The sequence below is a fragment of the Chiloscyllium punctatum genome, chromosome 40, assembly GCF_047496795.1.
Source record: "Chiloscyllium punctatum isolate Juve2018m chromosome 40, sChiPun1.3, whole genome shotgun sequence".
NCBI lineage: Eukaryota > Metazoa > Chordata > Chondrichthyes > Orectolobiformes > Hemiscylliidae > Chiloscyllium > Chiloscyllium punctatum.
Window position 1 is genome coordinate 24107890 of NC_092778.1, and position 20229 is coordinate 24128118.

Here is a 20229-nt window from a genome sequence, read left to right on the forward strand (position 1 = left end):
GGATATAACTCATCCGGATAAAACAGTTTGAGATCCTACTCATCGGAGTTTACAAGAGGGAGAGACGATCACTTTAAAACATGTAGGATTCTTAAAGGGAGTTTGACAGTGTAAATGCTGAGAGGATGTTTTACCTTATGGGAGAGTCTAGGACCAGAGGCATAATCTCCAAATAAAAGGGTGCCAATTTAAGATGGAGATAAAGAGGAATTTTTACACCAAGGGTTTGTGAGTCTTTGGAATTCTTTGCCACAGAGAGCTATGGAGGGGGGAATCCTTTTGTATATTGAAAGCTCAGAAAGATAGGTGCATGTTCGGTAGGGGAATCGAGATCTGAATAAGAGTCAGGGAAGTAGGTATGAGGAATGTCAGATCAGCCATGATCCCATGGAATGGCAGAGCAGACTCAATGAATTGAGTGGCCTACTCCTGTTTGTATTTATTATTGTTTTATAGATTTGTCCATTTTTAAAATCTGCCATAACATCCTTGTTTCTTGTACCTGTTCAAGAACCTCACAGTCCAGCTTCTCGAATGCTCCACATTGCATCCTCCTCCTCCAAAGTAAAGACGTTAAGTGAGAAACTCAACTAACATTCTACCAGTGTCCTCTGGCTACACGCACAGACTGCCCTCTTGGTTCTTAATAAGGCCTACTCTTATGATTATTCAGTTCCCCTTAACAAACTTGTGGAATATTTTGGGACTCTCCCTAATCTTACCCATCAATACTTTCTCATATCCCTTTCCTGCTCTCCTATGTGCTTTCTTCTCCCCCCTGCCCCCCCCCCCCCCCAATCCAATATGCACATCACAAACACACGCACGCACTTTGTGAACTTCTCTAGGGCCACCTTTGATGCCTTTGGACCCTTTCTACATCTTTTGGAGTATGGGTTAAACAAAATATTCCTTAGCATTTTCTGTTTCAATAACTTTTTATGAGCTTGGGCTATCTTGAAGTGTTTCACCACCTTGGAATTATTTGTTGTACAGAATGCTGCAATTGAGGGCAATATAACAGCCTGTTTTTTGCATATATCCCATGGTAGCATTATGATAAACAGCGAGATTATATGCTTTTTATTTGTGATGTTGATTAAAGGATAAATGTTGTCAGGGCCTCAGAAGAATTTGTTGAATAATGCAATCGAATCTCATCTCTAGACAAGTGGATAAACAAGATCACAATTTAACAACAGCATTGCACTCGAAGTGTCAGCCCAGAATTGAGGTGCTAGAATCCAAAAACTTTTGTCTCAGCAGCAAGAGTTATAGCATGATGTAGGCTAATCTTGGAAGATGTATGTTACTGAATAAATACTGCTGAATTTCTGGTCAGTTACTTGACCTTGTTTTATTGTATATGGTATGGAATTTTGTTTTTTTGGAGACAGATGTAAAAACATGAGGGACTTGCCCCAGCATCTATGCTCCTCATTCCATTTCTCAGGTAAAACACCAACCTTTGTAGGTGTACAGACAGGAAGAACAGCCCTCTGACAAGAGCTGCAGATTGTATTTTTAAAAAGGCAACAAGCAGCACTTTGATCTCTGCAACCTAGGAACATTTGTGGACCTCAACTAATTTGCAGGTAAAGGGATGATTCGAAAGTGAGAAGCCTTCAGAAATGAGATAACAAGTGTCCAGAGACAGTATGTTCCTGTTAGTGTGAAGTGCATAGGTTGGCACCCTGATATCCATCTCAGAACACTGCAAAGGTGCCCTGCCTCTGTCAGGGACCCATAATTTCGGGCAGAGGAGATCGCACCTGCACCTATGCAGTAAATTCTCAGACAGCCAAAGTCTTCTATTCCAAGACCAACACAGGATTTCCATCAAATTCCATCTGCGATGCAATGCAGCAAGGTAGTCAGCATGCATAGAGTCGTAGAGATGTACAGTACGGAAACAGACCCTTCGGTCCAACTCGTCCATGCAGACCAGATATCCCAACTCAATCTAGTCCCACCTACCAGCACCTGGCCCATTTCCCTCCAAATCCTTCCCATTCATAAAGCCATCCAGATGCCTTTTAAATGTAGCAATTGTACCAGCATCCTCCACTTCCTCTGGCAGCTCAATCCATACATGTACCACCCTCTGAGTGAAAACATTGCTCCTTAGGTCTCTTTTATATCCTTCCCCTCTTACCCTAAACCTATGCCCTCTAGTTCTGGACTCCCCCCCCCCCCCCCCCCCCCCCCCCCACCCCAGGGAAAAGACTTTGTCTATTTATCCTATCCTATCCATGCCCCTCATGAACTTGTAAACATTTATAAGGTCACCCGTCAGCTTCCAACGTTCCAGGGAAAACTGCCCCAGTCTATTCCACCTCACCCTATAGCTTAAATCCTCCAATCCTGGCAACACCCTTGTAAATCTTTTCTGAGCCCTTTCAAATTTCATAACATCCTTTCAATTGGAAGGAGACCAGAATTGCATACAATATTCAAAAACCAATGTCCTGTACGACCGCAACATGACCTCCCAACTCCTGTACTCAAGACTCTGACCAATAAAGGAAAGCATACCAAATGACTACTTCACTATCCTGTCTACCTGCGACTCCACTTTCGAGGAGCTATGAGCTTGCACTCTAAGGTCTCTTTGTTCAGCAACACTACTGAGGACCTTACCATTAAGTGTATAAGTCCTGCTAAGATTTGCTTTCCCAAAATGCAGCACCTCACATTTATCTAAATTAAACTCCATCTGCCACTTCTCAGCCCATTGGCCCATCAGATCAAGATCCTTTGAATGCTTTTTTGAATGCAGCTGTAGCTGTCGAGGTGCATCAAACTATACCAATGACAAACGAAAGATTTGCAACATTGAAGTTACTTTGCTGGTGATTTTTTTAAAGAATTCTGACTTTTGTTTTCTCTGTAGGCTACCTTAAGATGTGGTGATCAACCTAAATATACGATCATGTTCAGTAGTGCGAAGAGCGCTGAGGCACTTTATTCTTTTGGTAGAGTAAGCCCTCCAGAAAGCAGAAAGTTAAGCTACATCTTTTGGTTTTAGCAATGAATTAGCATCGTGTACCTCTCTACTTCTCAGTGCTAGACAGATGCCTCTTCCATCTGAAGGTTTCAGGCATTCAACTGAGACTCCTGTTTAAACTTGCAGGGCTCCATAATGATAATTCGGCCAGAAAACTGAGCAGGTGGTAGTTGGTGCAAAGGGAGCAAATTTATTTCCAATCGTTGACAAAGTAGAACATTTAAGAAACCTGAATTGCCTGAGGCAAGGACACCACCTCTCTGCTGCAGAATTAGCTTACACTTCTGAGTTTCCAAATATTTTCGTGCAAAATCATTTGGCATGCAATCAGGTTTTCAGAGTTTGTCTGATTATTATCCTGGCTTCTTCAGCATCAGTGCTGACTGCCTCAACATTTTAAAAATCTTTATTTCATGGGAAGTGGGCATCACTGGCAAGTCCAGCGTTTGTTGCCCATCCCTAATTGCCCTTAATATGAGTAGCTTCTTAGGGCATTGCAGGGATCAGTTAAGAGTCAACCATATTGCTGTGGGTTAGGTGTTATATAGAGTCATTGACATGTACAGTATGGAAACACATCCTTCGGTCCAACTTGTCCATGCTGACCAGATATCCTAACCTAATCTAGTCCCACTTGCCAGCACTTGACCCACATCCCTCTAAACCCTCCCTATTCATATATCCATCCAGACGTCTTTTAAATGCTGTAATTATACCAGCCTCCACCACTTCCTCTGGCAGCTCATTCCAAACATGCACCACGCTTTGTGTGAAAAGGTTGCCCTTGAGGTTCCTTTTGTATCTTTCCCCTCTCACCGTAAACCTATGCCCCAGCCTATTCAACCTCTTCCCATTGCTCAAGTCCTCCAACGCTGGCAACATCCTTGCAAATCCTTTCTGAACCTTTTCAAGTTTCACAACGTCCTTCCAATAGAAGGGAGACCAGAATTGTATGCAATATTCCAAAAGTGGCCTAACCAATGTCTTATACAGTTGCAACTTGACCTCTCAACTCCTATACTCAATGGTCTGACCAATAAATGATAGGATAGCAAACGCCTTCTTCACTATCCTATCTACCTGCGACTCTACTTTCAAGGAGCTATGAACTTGCACTCTAAGGTCTTTGTTCAGCAACATTCCTCAGGATCTTACCATTAAGTGAATAAGTCCTGTTCTGGTTTGATTTTCCAAAATACAGCACCTCGCATTTATCTGAATTAAACTCTGTCTGCCACTCCTCAGCCCATTTGCCCATCTGATCAAGATCCCATTGTACTCTGAGGTAACCTTCTTTGCTGTGCACTACACCTCCAATTTTGGTGTCTTCTGCAAACTTACTAACAATACCTTCAATGTTCACAGCAAAATCATTTATATAAATGATGAAAAGTAGTGGACAAAACACGAACCCTTGTGGCACAAAACTGATCACAGGCCTCCAGTCTGAAAAACACCACCACCACCACCACTCTCTGTCTTCTACCTTTGAGCCAGTTCTGTATCCGACTGGCTAGTTTTCCCTGTATTCCATGAGATCTAACCTTACTAATGAGTTTACCATGAGGAACCTTGTCGAACACCTTACAGAAGTCCATATAGAATATATCCACCACTCTTCCCTCATCAATCCTCTTTGTTACTACTTCAAAAATTATGTGTAGGACAGATTGGGTAGAGATGATAGCTTTTCTTCCCTAAAGAACATGAGTGAACCAGATGGAGCTTTAGGACAATTGATAGTTACTTGTATTAGTTTTTAATTTCAGATTGACTTATAATTTGTAAATATTTATTTATTTGCATTGGATTCTGGGTAATCCAAGATGGAGGACGGGAAAATTTCTGGCAGTAAAAGCTGCTCCTTTTTTTGAGGTATTTTAGGTGCTGGAGCTGATTTCCTCAAATTCCAGGAGCAGCAATTACTGTTTTATATGCTGTTGCATTGTTTTGGAACTTTGGGGAAAAAAAGTCAGAACAACAGCAGTTTTAAAAGGGAGAAGACCAGACAAAGGAAGCACATGGTGAGGACAGTGCAGGGGAGAGAGAGAGAACCTGCACAGTTACTGCTTTTGATGTTTTTGAATTCGTGTGTCACTGGACATCAGAGTGCATCTGGGAAAATTAACAAACAGTGAATTTCACAACTAATCTTGGAGGAACCAGTTTGGGCGAAGTTCACAACACAGAATCAGATAAGTTAATTGTTGTTTTAAATTTGTCCAAGAGAAAGGCTGTATTAGTGAGTACAGTGGGTTCTTTCTTGATTATCTGTTGTGGAGATAAGTCTCTTGATTTAACTTAAAATATAAGCCATAGCTATTAATTTAACCTGGTGCAGTGTTTTGTAGAGGAATAAGACGTGTTATTTTCTGGGTCTGTAGATTGTGAAGGAGCAAAAATGGCCTTTAGTACAGTGATATGTACTTCTTGTCAGATGTGGGAGTTTAAAGAGAGTTTGAGGGTTACTGCGGATTATATCTGCCTTAAATGCTGTTGGATGCGAATCTTATCAGATCGAGTGGATCGGTTGGAGACAGATAGAAGCGATGAGGAATTTGCAACAGCAATGGTATGGGATGGATGGCAGTTATAGGAAGGGGGGAAAGTCTCAGGTACAGTCACAGAGATGGGTTAACTCCAGCAAGGGTAAGAGAGGTAGGCACTGAGGGCAGGAGTCTTTTGTGGATATACCCATTTCAAACAGGTATGCTGTTGTGGAAAATGTAGGGGGAGATGGCTTTTCAAGGGAATATAGCACGAGCAGCGAAGTTTCTGGTATTGAGACTGGCTCTAATGCAATAAGGGGTATGTCAGTTTCCAAGAGATGGATTGTGTTAGGGAATTCTGTAGTCAGAGGTACAGACAGGTGTTTCTGTGGCCAGCAGAGAAAAAGAATGGTGTGTTGTTTCCCTGGTGCCAGGATCAAGGATGTCTCCGAGAGGGTGCAGAATGTTCTCACGGGGGAGTGGGGCCAGCAAGAGGTCATTGTCCACATTGGAACCAACGATATAGGAAGAGAAAAGTTGAGATTCTGAAGGAAGATTACAGAGAGTTAGGCAGGAATTTAAAAAGGAGGTCCTCAAGGGTAGCAATATCTAGATTACTCCCCATGCTACGAGCTACTGAGGACAGGAATAGGAGGATAGAGCAGGTGAATGCATGGCTGAGGAGCTGGTGTATGGGAGAGGATTCACATTTTTGGATAATTGGAATCTCTTTTGGAGTAGAAGTGACCTGTACAAGAAGGACAGATAGCACCTAAATTGGAAGGGGACTAATATACTGGCAAGGAAATTTGCTAGAACTGCTTGGGAGGATTTAAACTAGTAAGGTGTGGGGTGGGACCCAGGGAGATAGTGAGGAAAGAGATCAATCTGAGACTGGTACAGTTCAGAACTGAAATGAGTCAACAGTCAGGGCAGGCAGGGACAAGGTAGGACTAATAAATTAAACTGCATTTATTTCAATGCAGATGAAGGCAGATGAACTCAGGGCATGGTTAGGAACATGGGACTGGGATATAATTGCAGTTACAGAAACATGGCTCAGGGATGGGCAGGACAAGCAGCTTAATGTTCCAGGATACAAATGCTACAGGCAGGATAGAAAGGGAAGCAAGAGAGGAGGGGGAATGGAGTTTTTGATAAGGGACAGCATTACAGCTGTGCTGAGAGAGGATATTCCTGGAAATATATCCAGGGAAGTTATTTGGGTGGAACTGAGAAATAAGAAAGGGATGATCACCTTACTGGGACTGTATTATAGACCCTCCAATAGTCAGAGGGAAATTGAGAAACAAACTTGTAAGGAGATCTCAGCTATCTGTAAGAATAATAAGGTTGTTATGGTAGGGGATTTTAACTTTCCAAACATCAACTGGGACTGCCATAGTGTTAAAGGTTCAGATGGAGAGGAATTTCTTAAATGTGTACAAGACAATTTTCTGATTCAGTATGTGGATGTACCTACTAGAGAAGGTGCAAAACTTGACCTACTCTTGGGAAATAAGGCAGGGCAGGAGACTGAGGTGTCAGTGGGGGAGCACTTTGGGGCTAGCCACCATAATTCTATTCATTTTAAAATAGTGATGGAAAAGGATAGACCAGATCTAAAAGTTGAAGTTCTAAATTGGAGAAAGGCCAATTTTGACGGTATCAGGCAAGAACTTTCGAAAGCTGATTGGAGGCGGATGCTCTTAGGTAAGAGATGGCTGGAAAATGGGAAGCCTTCAGAAACGTGGTAACAAGAATCCAGAGATAGTATATTTCTGTCAGGGTGAAAGGGAAGGCTGGTAGGTATAGGGAATGCTGGATGACTAAAGAAATTGAGAGTTTGGTTAAGAAAAAGAAGGAAGCATATGTCAGGTATCGACAGGATAGATCGAGTGAAATCCTTAGAAGAGTATATAGGAAGTAGGAGAAATCAGGAGGGCAAATCATGAGATAGCTTTGGCAAATAGAATTAAGGAGAATCCAAAGGGTTTTTACAAATATATATTAAGGACAAAAGAGTAACTAGGGAGAGAATAGGGCCCCACAAAGATCAGCAAGGCAGCCTTTGTGTGGAGCCACTGAAAATGGGGGAGATACGAAATGAATATTTTGCATCAGTATTTACTGTGGAAAAGGATATGGAAGATATAGAATGTAGGGAAATAGATGGTGACATCTTGCAAAATGTCCAGATTAGAGGAGGAAGTGCTGGATGTGTTGAAATGCATGAAGGTGGATAAATCCCCAGGACCTGATCAGGTGTACCCGAGAACTCTGTGGGAAGCTCGAGAAGTGACTGCTGGGGCTCTTGCTGAGATATTTGTATCATCGATAGTCACAGGTGAGGTGCCAGAAGACTGGAGGTTGGCAAACGTGGTGCCACTGTTTAAGAAGGGCGGTAAAGACAAGCCAGGGAGCTATAGACCGGTGAGCCTGACCTTGGTGGTGGGCAGGTTGTTGGAGGGAATCCTGAGGGATAGGATGTACATGTATTTGGAAAGGCAAGGACTGATTCGGGATAGGAGAAAGTGAGGACTGCAAATGCTGGAGATCAGAGCTGAAAATGTGTTGCTGGAAAAGTGCAGCAGGTCAGGCAGCATCCAAGGAGGAGAATTGAGGTTTCGGGCATGAGCCCTTCTTCAGGAATTCCTTGGATGCTGCCTGACCTGCTGCACTGATTTGGGATAGTCAACATGGCTTTGTGCGTGTGAAATCATGTCTCTCAAAATTGATTGAGTTTTATGAAGAAGTAACAAAGAACGTTGATGAGGGCAAAGCAGTAGATGTGACCTATATGGACTTCAGTAAGGCGTTCGACAAGGTTCCCCATGGGACACTGATTAGCAAGGTTAGATCTCATGGAATACAGGGAGAACTAGCCATTTGGCTATAGAACTGACAGGGTGGTGGTGGAGGGTTGCTTTTCAGACTAGAGGCCTGTGACCAGTGGAGTGCCACAAGGATCGGTGCTGGGTCCTCTAATTTTTGTCATTTACATAAATGATTTGGATGCCAACATAAGAGGTACAGTTAGTAAGTTTGCAGATGACACCAAAATTGGACAGAGAAGTGGGTTACCTCAGATTACAACAGGATCTGGACCAGATGGGCCAATGGGCTGAGGAGTGGCAGATGGAGTTTAATTCAGATAAATGCGAAGTGCTGCATTTTGGGAAAGCAAATCTTAGCAGGACTTATACACTTAATGGTAAGGTCCTAGGGAGTGTTGCTGAACAAAGAGAGCTTGGAGTGCAGGTTCATAGCTCCTTGAAAGTGGAGTCGCAGGTAGATAGGATAGTGAAGAAGGTGTTTGGTATGCTTTCCTTTATTGGTCAGAGTATTGAGGACAGGAGTTGGGAGGTCATGTTGCGGCTGTACAGGACGTTGGTCAGGCCACCTTTGGAATATTGCCTGCAATTCTGGTCTCCTTCCTATCGAAAGGATGTTGTGAAACTTGAAAGGGTTTGGAAAAGATTTGCAAGGATGTTGCCCAGGTTGGAGGATTTGAGATATAGGGAGAGGCTAATCAGGCTGGGGCTGTTTTCCCTGGAGTGTAGGAGGCTGAGGGGTGACCTTATAGAGGTTTATAAAATTATGAGGGGCATGGATAGAATAAATAGACAAAGTCTTTTCCCTAGGGTGGGGGGAGTCCAGAACTAGAGGGCATAGGTTTAGGGTGAGCGGGGAAAGATATAAAAGAGACCTAAGGGGCAACTTTTTCACGCAAAGGGTGGTACGTGTATGGAGTGAGCTTCCAGAGGAAGTGGTGGAGGCTGGTACAATTGCAACATTTAAGAGGCATTTGGTTGGGTATATGAATAGGAAGGGTTTGGAGGGATATGGGCCGGGTGCTGGCAGGTGGGACTAGATTGGGTTGGGATATCTGGTCCGCATGGACAGGTTGGACCGAAGGGTCTGTTTCCATGCTGTATATCTGTATGACTCTATGACAGTGGCCATGGTGCATGCATGGTCAATACTGTAGCACAGTTCAACTTCAATCTGAGTATGTGCACTAGGGTCATTGACCTTGCCTTTTGGAGTTATCCCTTGTCACCCATCACCCTGCCAGGAGATGATACGAGGGGATTGGTGGCAAACATTTGAGGAAGCTGTGAGTTGTGCATCACCACAGGTCCCTAGATAGTGAGTGCACACCTTCAAGAATTATTGTCTGTGGTCACAAATGAGCTGGACTTCGAGGGAGTGAAATCTCTTGTTGTTCAGATTCTGATACCAGTTGTTAACACCACATACGTACAGTACAGAACCCTATGATGGTTGCCATTCCCATGGCTGGGCATGGAATATCTTGTCTGTCTTGGTTTTTGGTGAACTGGAGAAACTGTATTTCATTCCTATAAAAGGCATCACTTGTGAGCTGCAACTGGGAGATGTCACACCTATTTGAAGTTTCAAAGAGGCTGTTGGTGACGAAATTCAATGCCATTATTATCTTTATGCCCATAGGCATAGCAATCTGCACAGCTGCAGATCCACTTCCAGGAAGTAGCAGTTGTAGGAGAAGGCTTCTCTGGCCACATGAAAGTGCCTCTGGCCCTGTCATTCACTGATTCAAAGGCAAGTACAGTATCTTATGTACACCTTTTCTTGGTTGAATTGTCAATGGTGCCTAAGACCATGGCTCTTTTCTTCATGATTTCCATACAACTCTGTCAAGGTGGGCGCTGCAAGACCTGTCAGAGTGTGGACGTGGATACCACTATTACCCGTAGGGACACCTCCCACCATGTACGTGGCAGGCACTCGTGCGACTCAGCCAACATTATCTGTCTCATACGCTGCAGGCAAGGATGCCCTGAGGCATGGTACATTGGTGAAATTGAGCAGAGGCTCTGGAAATGGATGAATGGGCACCTCACAAAAGTCAACAGACAGGAATTTCCCTCCAAGTTAGAGAACACTTTAGTGGTCCAGGACATTGTACCTCAGACTTTCAGATGATCATCCTCCAAGGCGGACTTAGGGACAGGCAGCAGCGAAAGCTGGCTGAGCAGAGGCTGATGGCTAATTTCGGTACCCATAGGGAGAGCCTCAACCGCGACCTTGGGTTCATGTAATACTACAGTTGACCACCATTGCAGTATACATACGCGCGCGCGCGCGCACACACACACACACACACACACACACTGCTACAGAGAGACACACTCCCACATGCACCCTCTCACAGACTTAGAATCCTTTGCGCGCACGCGCACACACACATATATACTCTCTCACACAACCCCCACCCAAACATACACACGCTCTCATGCACCTTCTCACAGACTTAGACCCGTTTACACACGTGCACTCTCTCACAGATGCTTAAACCCCACCCCAGACAGACACACATATACGTTTGTGGGGTGAATTTGTACTTGCAGAGTTACATTGTACTTTGCTTAAAAACTGCATGAATCCATATAAGACTTAATTGATTCATTGTTTAGTTTAGAATCAGTCCAAACATTATGGCACAGACAACAGCACACAGGAGGCTAACACCTTCAACACATTATCTGGGCTGACACCATTTGTTAAAGTTAACCTGAGAATGTGATTTCTGAAAAACGTTTTGTGATTTACATATGAAAGAAATGAAACTAACATGGTCATTCTAACAGATGAGAGACATGACAAACAATCAAGGTATTTTTCAGTTACATCACACTGTAAACTTTTGCTGTAAATTCTGTGTCTTACAATTGTGTACTCCACAATCACCTGATGAGGGAGCAGCGCTGCTAGTGCTAGTGCTTCTAATTAAACCTGTTGGACTATAACCTGGTGTTGTGTGATTTTTAACTCTCCTCTTCATGTACTACTTGCTTGTCCACAGTTGTAGCCCTCTGAGCTTCATTTCTCGGTTTCTGTTGTTGTTCTTTCTCCTTTTTCTCCTCTTCTGTCTCAATCATAGCAAAGCTGAAACCGTGCAGCATTAAATGGATCACATATTTAGCATGGAAGTATTGATCTGTGAAGAAATATCAGGAATGCAATTTATGCTTACCATTTGAGATTTTAACATGTTCAATGCAACCTTTTAGCCCTTATCAGGGTGCTTATATGTCGAGTGAAAATTTGTTGCACAGCCATCCTTACATAGTGAGGTGCATCTCAACGACACATGACTTCCTTCTGATCCTGCCATTTGCAAGATATTTGTGGATGTGAAATTTTCAATACTTCCCACACGATAATTAGCACACATGACTCTCATTGCCTTGCATTATCTCCTGCTATTCATCCCTACAACCTTGGAATGAACATCTTGTATATTAGTTTCATGTTTGTTGTCTTTAACTTTCATATGGTCCTGTGAATGCTGCTGCATGGCTGATTGTAAAATGATCCAACGCCATTGGCTTTCCTGTGATTCTTAGATGCCCTTTTTGTCAAAGCTTAATGATAATAAGAAATGGTTGGGATATGTCTGTTTGCAAATTTAAGAGCTTATTCACCTTTATTCTGCTGTCGGTGCTTGTCTGCAATGCAAAAGCCTTGTATGCTCGTACAAGAGTGTTTCACAAGCTCTTTTTTGGTTCCCTTAGACATGTGTGTTGCGATGTGCAGGAAATTGTATAACTAGTTAGGGGGCCCCCTCCAGTTTGCACTGCACATTCTCTTAAAGATTTTTCCCAGCTCCCCACTGCATCATTGTACTGTAAATGGCCTTGACCTTCTTGCATCCAAATGTGTCCTTTTTCACCTCCCCATCCTGCTAGGCTTTTATCGGCCCTTTCACCACTCCCCTGCATATTCCTGCCCTTATGTTTGAATCCACTTCAATTCAGATCTTCATGCCCATCTTACTCTTGCACGACTTCTTATTCAATTCACCTTCTATTTATCCTTTCCCAACCATATTCCATTTTGATCCCTATTCTAAATATGCAGTTATCAGTCTTTCTTGTCTTCTTGTCTCCCCCCTCTTGGCTCACCCCTGTTGTATTACTGTTTCCATTTATTTCCTAGGATCCTTTCAGTATCCATAAACATACCAAACGAATTCCTTCTCTACTATTCCTTTCTACGCTACCCACCTTTTCTATTCACCTTCCCACTGTTTGGCTAGTTTCCTTATGGATATATCAAATCCCTACTCTCAAGATGTTTATTACTTCTATGCGCAGGCGTCATTGACGGTGATGAGCTGGCTCAGGACTAGTAGACTGTCTTGTTATATCTGGACTTTTGTTGGGAAACAAGAGAGAATAGTATCGAATCTTACAGTGTGGAAACAACATCAACAAGTCCACACCGAACCTCCAAAGAACAACGCATCCAGACCCATCCCTATACTCTTTCCCTGTAACCCTGCATTTCCCATGGTTAACGAACCTAATCTACACATCCCTGAACACTATGGTAATTTAGCATAGCCAATCCACCTAACCTATACATCTTTGGACTGTGGGAGGAAACTGCAGCACCAAAAGGAAACCACATAGACACGGAAAGAAGTTGCAAAATCCACACAGTCCGTCTCCCAAGGGTGGAATTGAACCTGGGTCCCCAATGAACTTAGTTTATTTCCCCGTGCTATCTTTTCTCTGAAGATTATCAATTTTCCTCTTTGCATTTGTGTTGCAAGTTGATTGATGTCATCTTAATTGAGAGATATATTAATAGATAAAAACACTCATGGAATCTTGATCTTTGCACAAAGAAGAAATTAGCATTGAACTGTTCCTCTTCCAAAGCAATCCAGCGGTTCATTAGACTGTGATACTCCAAAACAACATGGCCATAGCATATTCAAATTTGGAAAATCATTCGCTATTTCTGACAAACGCGCACGCTTTTTCAGTGTTCACTCATGTATGTATTAACTTCAACAAAAAAGAAAACAAAAACTCCCTTCTGGCCAAGCGAGATCCTTTTTTCCATATTCTTAAATATTCAAATAGTGCCATTTTGTGGGGACAGTTGGAAGCTTTTCACTCTATTTAATTGTATTTTTACTGCAAAATATCCATGACACTAAAATCCAAATCATTAATGCAGAAGTATTTTGACACATTCTTGAAAAACATGATAGCTTATATGTGTGTTTATTTCTACAATGATGTATTACTAATCATTACAATTATGGTATCTAAAATTATGTTGAAAACAGCTGTGTGCAGTTATAAAGTATAATAAAGAATACTGTGGCTTAAAGATAACACTCCATGTTTACTCCACCCACACAGAATCTCATCCATCTGCTGTTCCTATCTATGAGAAAATCGTGGACATATTTTCACGATCTTTTCATAATGAATTGAAATGAATTGACAGAAAGTTGTTTGGTGTCAGGTCTGCAATTTAAAATATGTGAGTAAAAGAATAAAACCTCCACACACCACAATTTTAGAACAACAGCCTTCCAGTGCTGTTTAACAGCATTCTACTTAACTAATTTCTAATGACTTAAATGACTTAAAGTTAGCAAAATCGTGGCTTCAAAGCTTCTAGAAAAAGTTGTGATGTGTAAAAATGTTGCTGGTAGACCAGGTGAAATTAGTCTAATGGTGAGTGACAGGCAGTCCCTGAGGAGCTTAGTGATCTCAGAAGTCAATCTGTCAGGAGTTGCCAGTCAATTTTGTAAACTTGTCTGGTGGCAATTGAAACCGGGCAAGCAGTGATTAACAACAGCGTGAAAAATGAATCTGGAGCTAAGAAGAGTATTCCTGTTCAGCAATCATACAAGTGAAAAATAACTTTCCTTTCCAGTGGTCACTAACTAGTTGCAAAAAGCTTAAGAATACTGTGCCACAATCAACTGCAAAGATATTTTGCAAAGGGGACTTCAAGCACACATCAGGCTTAATACCTGTTCAGCTGTGTCATGGATACCTGTACCTTTATGAATAGGGTGGCTAGAGTTCTTCTGACACAGCTGTTTTATTGAACTTCTAAAAAATGTATTCACATGAAGTGGACACCACAGACTAAGCCAGCAGTTGTAGCCCTGAAGAATATGATGGTGAGTCCAGTTTAAACACAAAATAGGTGCAATATAATCACATTTCTAAATGATGATGGCCTGACAATATTGTATAGTTAAACTGACAATGCTATTGATACAGGTAATACTATTTTTTTGCATCATTCTGTCAAAACTCTGCGAACCTGATGTGATCTTCATCTAAAAACATAGCATTTATACTATTGCCTCTTGGAATATTAATCGTTGTTCCACAAGTGTGAAGTGATTCATTTGGAAAGTCGAATTTGAATACAGAATATAGGGTTAAAGGCAAGATTCTTGGCAGTGTGGAAGAACAGAGGAATCTTGGGGTCCACGTCCATAGATCCCTCAACGTTGCCACCCATGTTGTTAGGGTGGTTAAGAAAGCGTATGGTGTGCTGGTTTTCATTAGAAGGGGGATTGAGTTTAAGAGCTGTGCGGTTATGATGTAGCTGTATAAAACCCTGATTAGACCACACTTAGGAAATTGTGTCCAGTTCTAGTTGCCTCATGGAAGGATGTGGAAGCTTTAGAGAGGGTACAGTGGAGATTTAACAGGTTCCTTCTTGATCTGAAGGGTTTGTCTTATGAAGCGAGGTTGAGTGAGCTGGGGCTTTTCACACTGGAGAGAAGAAGGAAGAAAGATGACTTAACAGAGGTGTACAAGGTAATGTGAGGCATAGACCGAGTAGATAGCCAAAGATATTTTCCCAAGATGGGGAAATGTCTACCACAAAGGAGCATAATTTTAAGGTGATTGGAGGAAGGTTTAAGGGACATGTTAGAGGTAGGTTCTTTATGCAGAGAGTGGTGGGCGTGTGGAATGCATTGCCAGTGATGGTAGTAGAGTCAGATACATTAGGGACACTAAAGTGAATCTTGGATAGACACATGGATGTTAGTAGAATAAAGGTTATGTAGGTTAGTTTGATCTTAAGGTCTTAAAGACAAAAGGTCTGCACATAATCGAGGGCCGCAGGGTCTGTACTGTACTGTTCTATGTCCTGTGTTCTATGAATATTCTAATAATGTCGGCTGCTTCTCAAGACTGCCAAAATATCTGGAGAGGAAATGAGCAGTAAAGATAGAATGAACATTGGAATAGGCAACATGCCCAATTTTATCTCAAGCACTTTTATTGTGTTGTTTTAGCTAAATTATTTGCAAAATAGCATTTCATATGAACATTGAGAATTTATTTTAAACAATTTATACAAAGTACTGCTCGCCAGAAGTGATTTGTTGATCTTAAAAGTACATGCTGTTTCTCTGGACTGTCTTTAATACCAACATACCTTTCCTCACATTAGGGAATTAAAACTGTTCATAATATTCCTGCTGTGGTCTGTATCATGCCTAGTACAGTATTAGCAAGACCTCCCCAATTTTGTATATTCCATTGCATTTGTATTCCCTAGCACCTGCTGAGCTTGTATGGTTAAGGACTCTGATCTCTGATACTTCTGTGCTGTGACTTTGTGCAGGCGTTCTCCATTTAAATAATATTCAGTTCCCCTCTTCTTCCTGCCAAAAGTGTACCCGCACATTTTCACACATTATGTTCCTTCAGCACCCAGTTTTTGCCCACTCACTTAGCCAGTGTATACCCGTCTGTATACTCTTTGTGTCATCCTCAGCACTTACCTTCCCACCTATTTTTGTGTCATCCACAAATTTGGCTATAGTGCATTCACCTTTCCCCATCTAGGTCATTAGTGTATATTGTAAATATCGTCCAAAGAAGGTTTCTACTGCACCCTCGCTACCATATTCCCCAGCATCCCTAAGGAAGATAAAATTATCTTCCTTGGAGAATTCAATATCAGGGTTGGAAAGGACACCCAACACTGCAACACCTGTTCTACCAAAAAACTTAGTTCAAGATTTTTTGGAACTATCCACAATCAGAGCACTGATACATGATCGACTATGTCATCATTCGATCCCAAGACCTAAAAGATGTCCTCATTATCAAAGCAATGACTAGTGCAAACACCATGAGAAGTACCTGAAGATGAAGAAATAAATAAGCTCACTGTTAAGCTTATCAAGAGCCAAGTTGACTATTGAACTTCCAACAATGTGTTCACCAGAATCTCCAAGGAATTCATTTTAAAGAGGTAAAGGAAATCTGGAATGAGCTGGATAGCTATCATCCTATACTGTGAGGAAAGCATTGGCTACGAGACAAGGAAACATCAAGATTGATTTACTGAGTGTGACGGCATCGTCTAAGACCTATCGACAAGAAGAGGAAAGCTCTCTGTGCCTGGAATAGAATTTTCACCAGTGAGGCAAAGAGGAAAACTCATCAAACAACAAAGGTGGAGTTACAATGAAGAGCAAGGGAAATCATAAACCAATGTTGTCTGAGAAAGCTAAGGAGCTGCTCCTTCCTAACAAACGTGATGTTCATGATTTCTTAAGTAACACAAGATCCCTTGGCCTCAAACAAGTGCGAAGTAAAGCTGGCACCTTTTTGAGAGACAAGAAAAACCTCTGCTTCTGATGGGGAGCATTCCTAACCTGCTGACAAGGACGTGATTGAGGAAATCCCTCGAGTCTCCATCGAAGATATCTGAGACACCCACCTTTGTTAGAAGTTGAAGCATCCATTAGACACAGGAAGAAAGGAAAATTTGAGGAATAGATGGGATTTCAGCAGAGATTTTCAAACTTGGAGGACCAGAGCTTACCCATCATCTCCAAGAACTATTACCCATCATCTCTATGAACTATTACCCATCATCTCCATGAAATCTGGGACAAGGAATAAGTCCCTGGCCACTCAGACAGCATCCGAAGAGCTGGAGAATCAACGTTTCAGGCTTAAGCCCTTCACCAGGAATTCCTGATGGATGCTGCCTGACCAGCTGTGCTTTTCCAGTGTCACACTCTTCGACTCTGATTTCCAGCATCTGCGGTCCTCACTTTCTCTAAGGAATAAGTGTCAATCTCAGGGATACTGCCAATGCCACCATCATAAAGATAGGAGATAAAGTGAACTGTGGGAACTACTGAGGAATCTCCCTGTTCTCCATTGTTGTTAAGATGACCTCCTGAATCCTCATGTGGTGCCTTCTCCCAGTCCTGAGGAAATCCTTCCTAAAAACCAGTGTGGCTTCCAACTAAATTATGGAACTATGGACATAATGCTCACAGCAACTTCAAAAGAAAAGCCAGAAACACCACCAACCACACTACATGGTCTTCATTGACCTGACCAAAGCTTTGGATTCAGTCAATTGGTAAGTGCTATGGAAGACCCTGTTAAAGATTGGCTGCTCAGAGAAATTCATGAATATCCTCCGATTCCCCCATGTGAAGATGTCAGCAGTGGTATTCATGAATCGTAATATGACAGAATCCTTTGAAGTCAACATGGGTCAAGCAGGAACGTGTCATCATCCATCCTTTTCTCCAACTTCATCACCGCCATTCTTCTTCATGTCAAGAACACACTTCTCAGTGCTGTGGACATTGTCTATTGGAGGGACAGAAAACGTTCATCCATCTCAATGACTCAACATATGTAAGCCCAAGATGGAAATGATACTGATCTAAGTTGTAGAACTTCAGTATGTAGATGACAATTTCCTCTCTGCTGTCTCTTCAAGCCTGATTTAATGCCTTTGTAGAAGCATATCAAAGAATTGGTTTCAGCCTCCACCTCAAGAAAGCTGAAATCCTTTACCAACTATCCCAGGTCAAGTTACACTCATTAAGATCAATGGAGAAAAATTCCAACTGTGGAACATTTCCCTACTTGAGAAGGTACCTCTCATCTAAGGTTGACAGCAGAGATTCAACAGCCTATCTGATCATTGAGCGACTCCTTTGGATGGCTAAGGATGGAACTCTTCAGCAATTGTTGACATCCATGCTGATACCAAGGTTCCTCCATATAAGGCAGTCATCCTTTTGACTTTTCTATGTGGCTTCGTATAGATGCTATCTCCAAGACCCTTGATAGGTACCATCGATACAGTTTGAGAAGAGAATCTCAAAATCAAATCATCGCTCAGCTCAAGCAAGATACTTGGACAAGAGGAGGACAAAGTGTTTTCAAAGACATCCGCCCAGAAATGCAAAAGAACAAAACAAAAGAGAAGTACAGCACAGGAATAGGCCCTCAGGCCGGCCAAACATGTGCCAATCATTGTGCCTTAACTAAACTAAAAAAACAAACGTTCTGCCCTTATTCACTCTGTATCCTGTATTCCCTCCCTAGTCAGGTAACCATCCAATGCCTCTTCAATATAGCCAATCTGCCTACTTCCACCATTTCTTCTAGCAGTGCATTCCAGGCTCCTACCACTCTGTGTGAAAAACTTCCCTCACACAGCTCCTTTAAACTTGCCCCTCTCACCTTGAACCTGTGCCCCATTGTAATTGAAACTTCAGCCCTGGGGAAAAGCCTCTGACTATTCACCCTATCTATGCCTCTCATAAATTTGTAGACCTTAATCAGGTCTCCTCTCAGCCGCCGTCTTTCCAATGAAAACAATCCTAGTCTTTTTAATCTTTCCTCATAGCCAATGCTCTTGAGACCACGCAAAGTCCTAGTGAACCTTCTCTCCAGAGCTTTCACATGCAACATAAATGCCAACACAGTGAGACCCTTGTTCAGGAGAAACTGACTTAGAGGAAACTCCTGTATGAGGGGACACAATTGTTTGAGAACTCCCAGCGCAAGAGAAAAGTATGGAACAAGAACCTGAGAAAGGAATGCCAGTGATCTCAATGTCAAGAATCAGTTCCACCTTCTGGAAATGTGTTGTTGAAGATGTTGCTCTAGGACCAGCCATGCAGCACCCACAAAACCCATGAGCAGTGACGCAGAATTTCCAGGGTCGACGGTTTTCTTCATTAGTGATTACTGGCAATGGTCAGAAATAATCTCGCTGTGTCACTCCCCTCGTTACAGGTTGTCATCCTGGAATGCCACCCTTTTCCAAACTCTGTCATTTCTTAGCCATGCTAATATACACCACAGACTTTTTACTAATTAGGTAGCTTTAGATAAGTGACATCATTGACCTTTTTTGGGTGGGAAACTGCTTAGTCTAGCTATGCTCCTCAATAAAGCTGCTATTTCATGCTTCAGCATCCTGGTCCTTCTTGGAATGTAGCAGAGTAGTGTCCACCTTTTTGGTTTTCTGTGGGTCACCTGTGCCCCATGCCTCATTGCTAATGAGGATCTGATATAGAGCAGGTACCCAATCTGCTTTAGACCTTTACAAAGTTATAAATTCATCTCCCTTGTTTTAATTGCATGTGCAACAAATACTACATGAAGTAAAGTAGGAATGCATAAGTTTCCAAAATGTCTGTTGGTGAAAACTAATTTGTTACCTTCTCTCTGGCAGTTTGCTGTATGTTGTGGATGTGTTGTATTATACTTTAAATATTTAACTTTTTTTATGCATGTCTGATGTTTTGGCATGTCTGTTTGATCACACAGGTCGGGCGATGGGAACACAGAACAAGATTTCTCACTAAGTTGTTTGGTTCTCCTTTCACTGCATGTTACTCTGTAGCAGTCATAATTCTCCTGCTGAACTTCTACAGGAGTTACAGGTGAGTCAACAGCCATGCTTCATGTGCTGACAGAGATGAAGCAGATGATAACTGGTTGGGATGGACAAAATAATTTTATAAACAATAACCAAGAAATTCCATTTGCCTTTTACAAATGTGTTTCACATTACAGATACATAAAGTGACAGAAAAGCTGAGTATTCTATCACCCATACTCAAATCTG

General features: G+C 42.1%; 1 protein-coding gene across 2 annotated transcripts in view; it reads left to right on the forward strand.

Annotated features, from left to right (window-relative positions):
- The window catches only part of pemt (phosphatidylethanolamine N-methyltransferase), a 181721-nt gene that overhangs the window by 30711 nt on the left and 130781 nt on the right, over positions 1-20229 (forward strand). For both annotated transcript variants that reach the window (XM_072559481.1, XM_072559482.1), the window contains exon 3: positions 19929-20044. In XM_072559481.1, coding sequence (XP_072415582.1) covers positions 19929-20044 — 116 coding nt within the window. The remainder of the gene's footprint in view (positions 1-19928; positions 20045-20229) is intronic.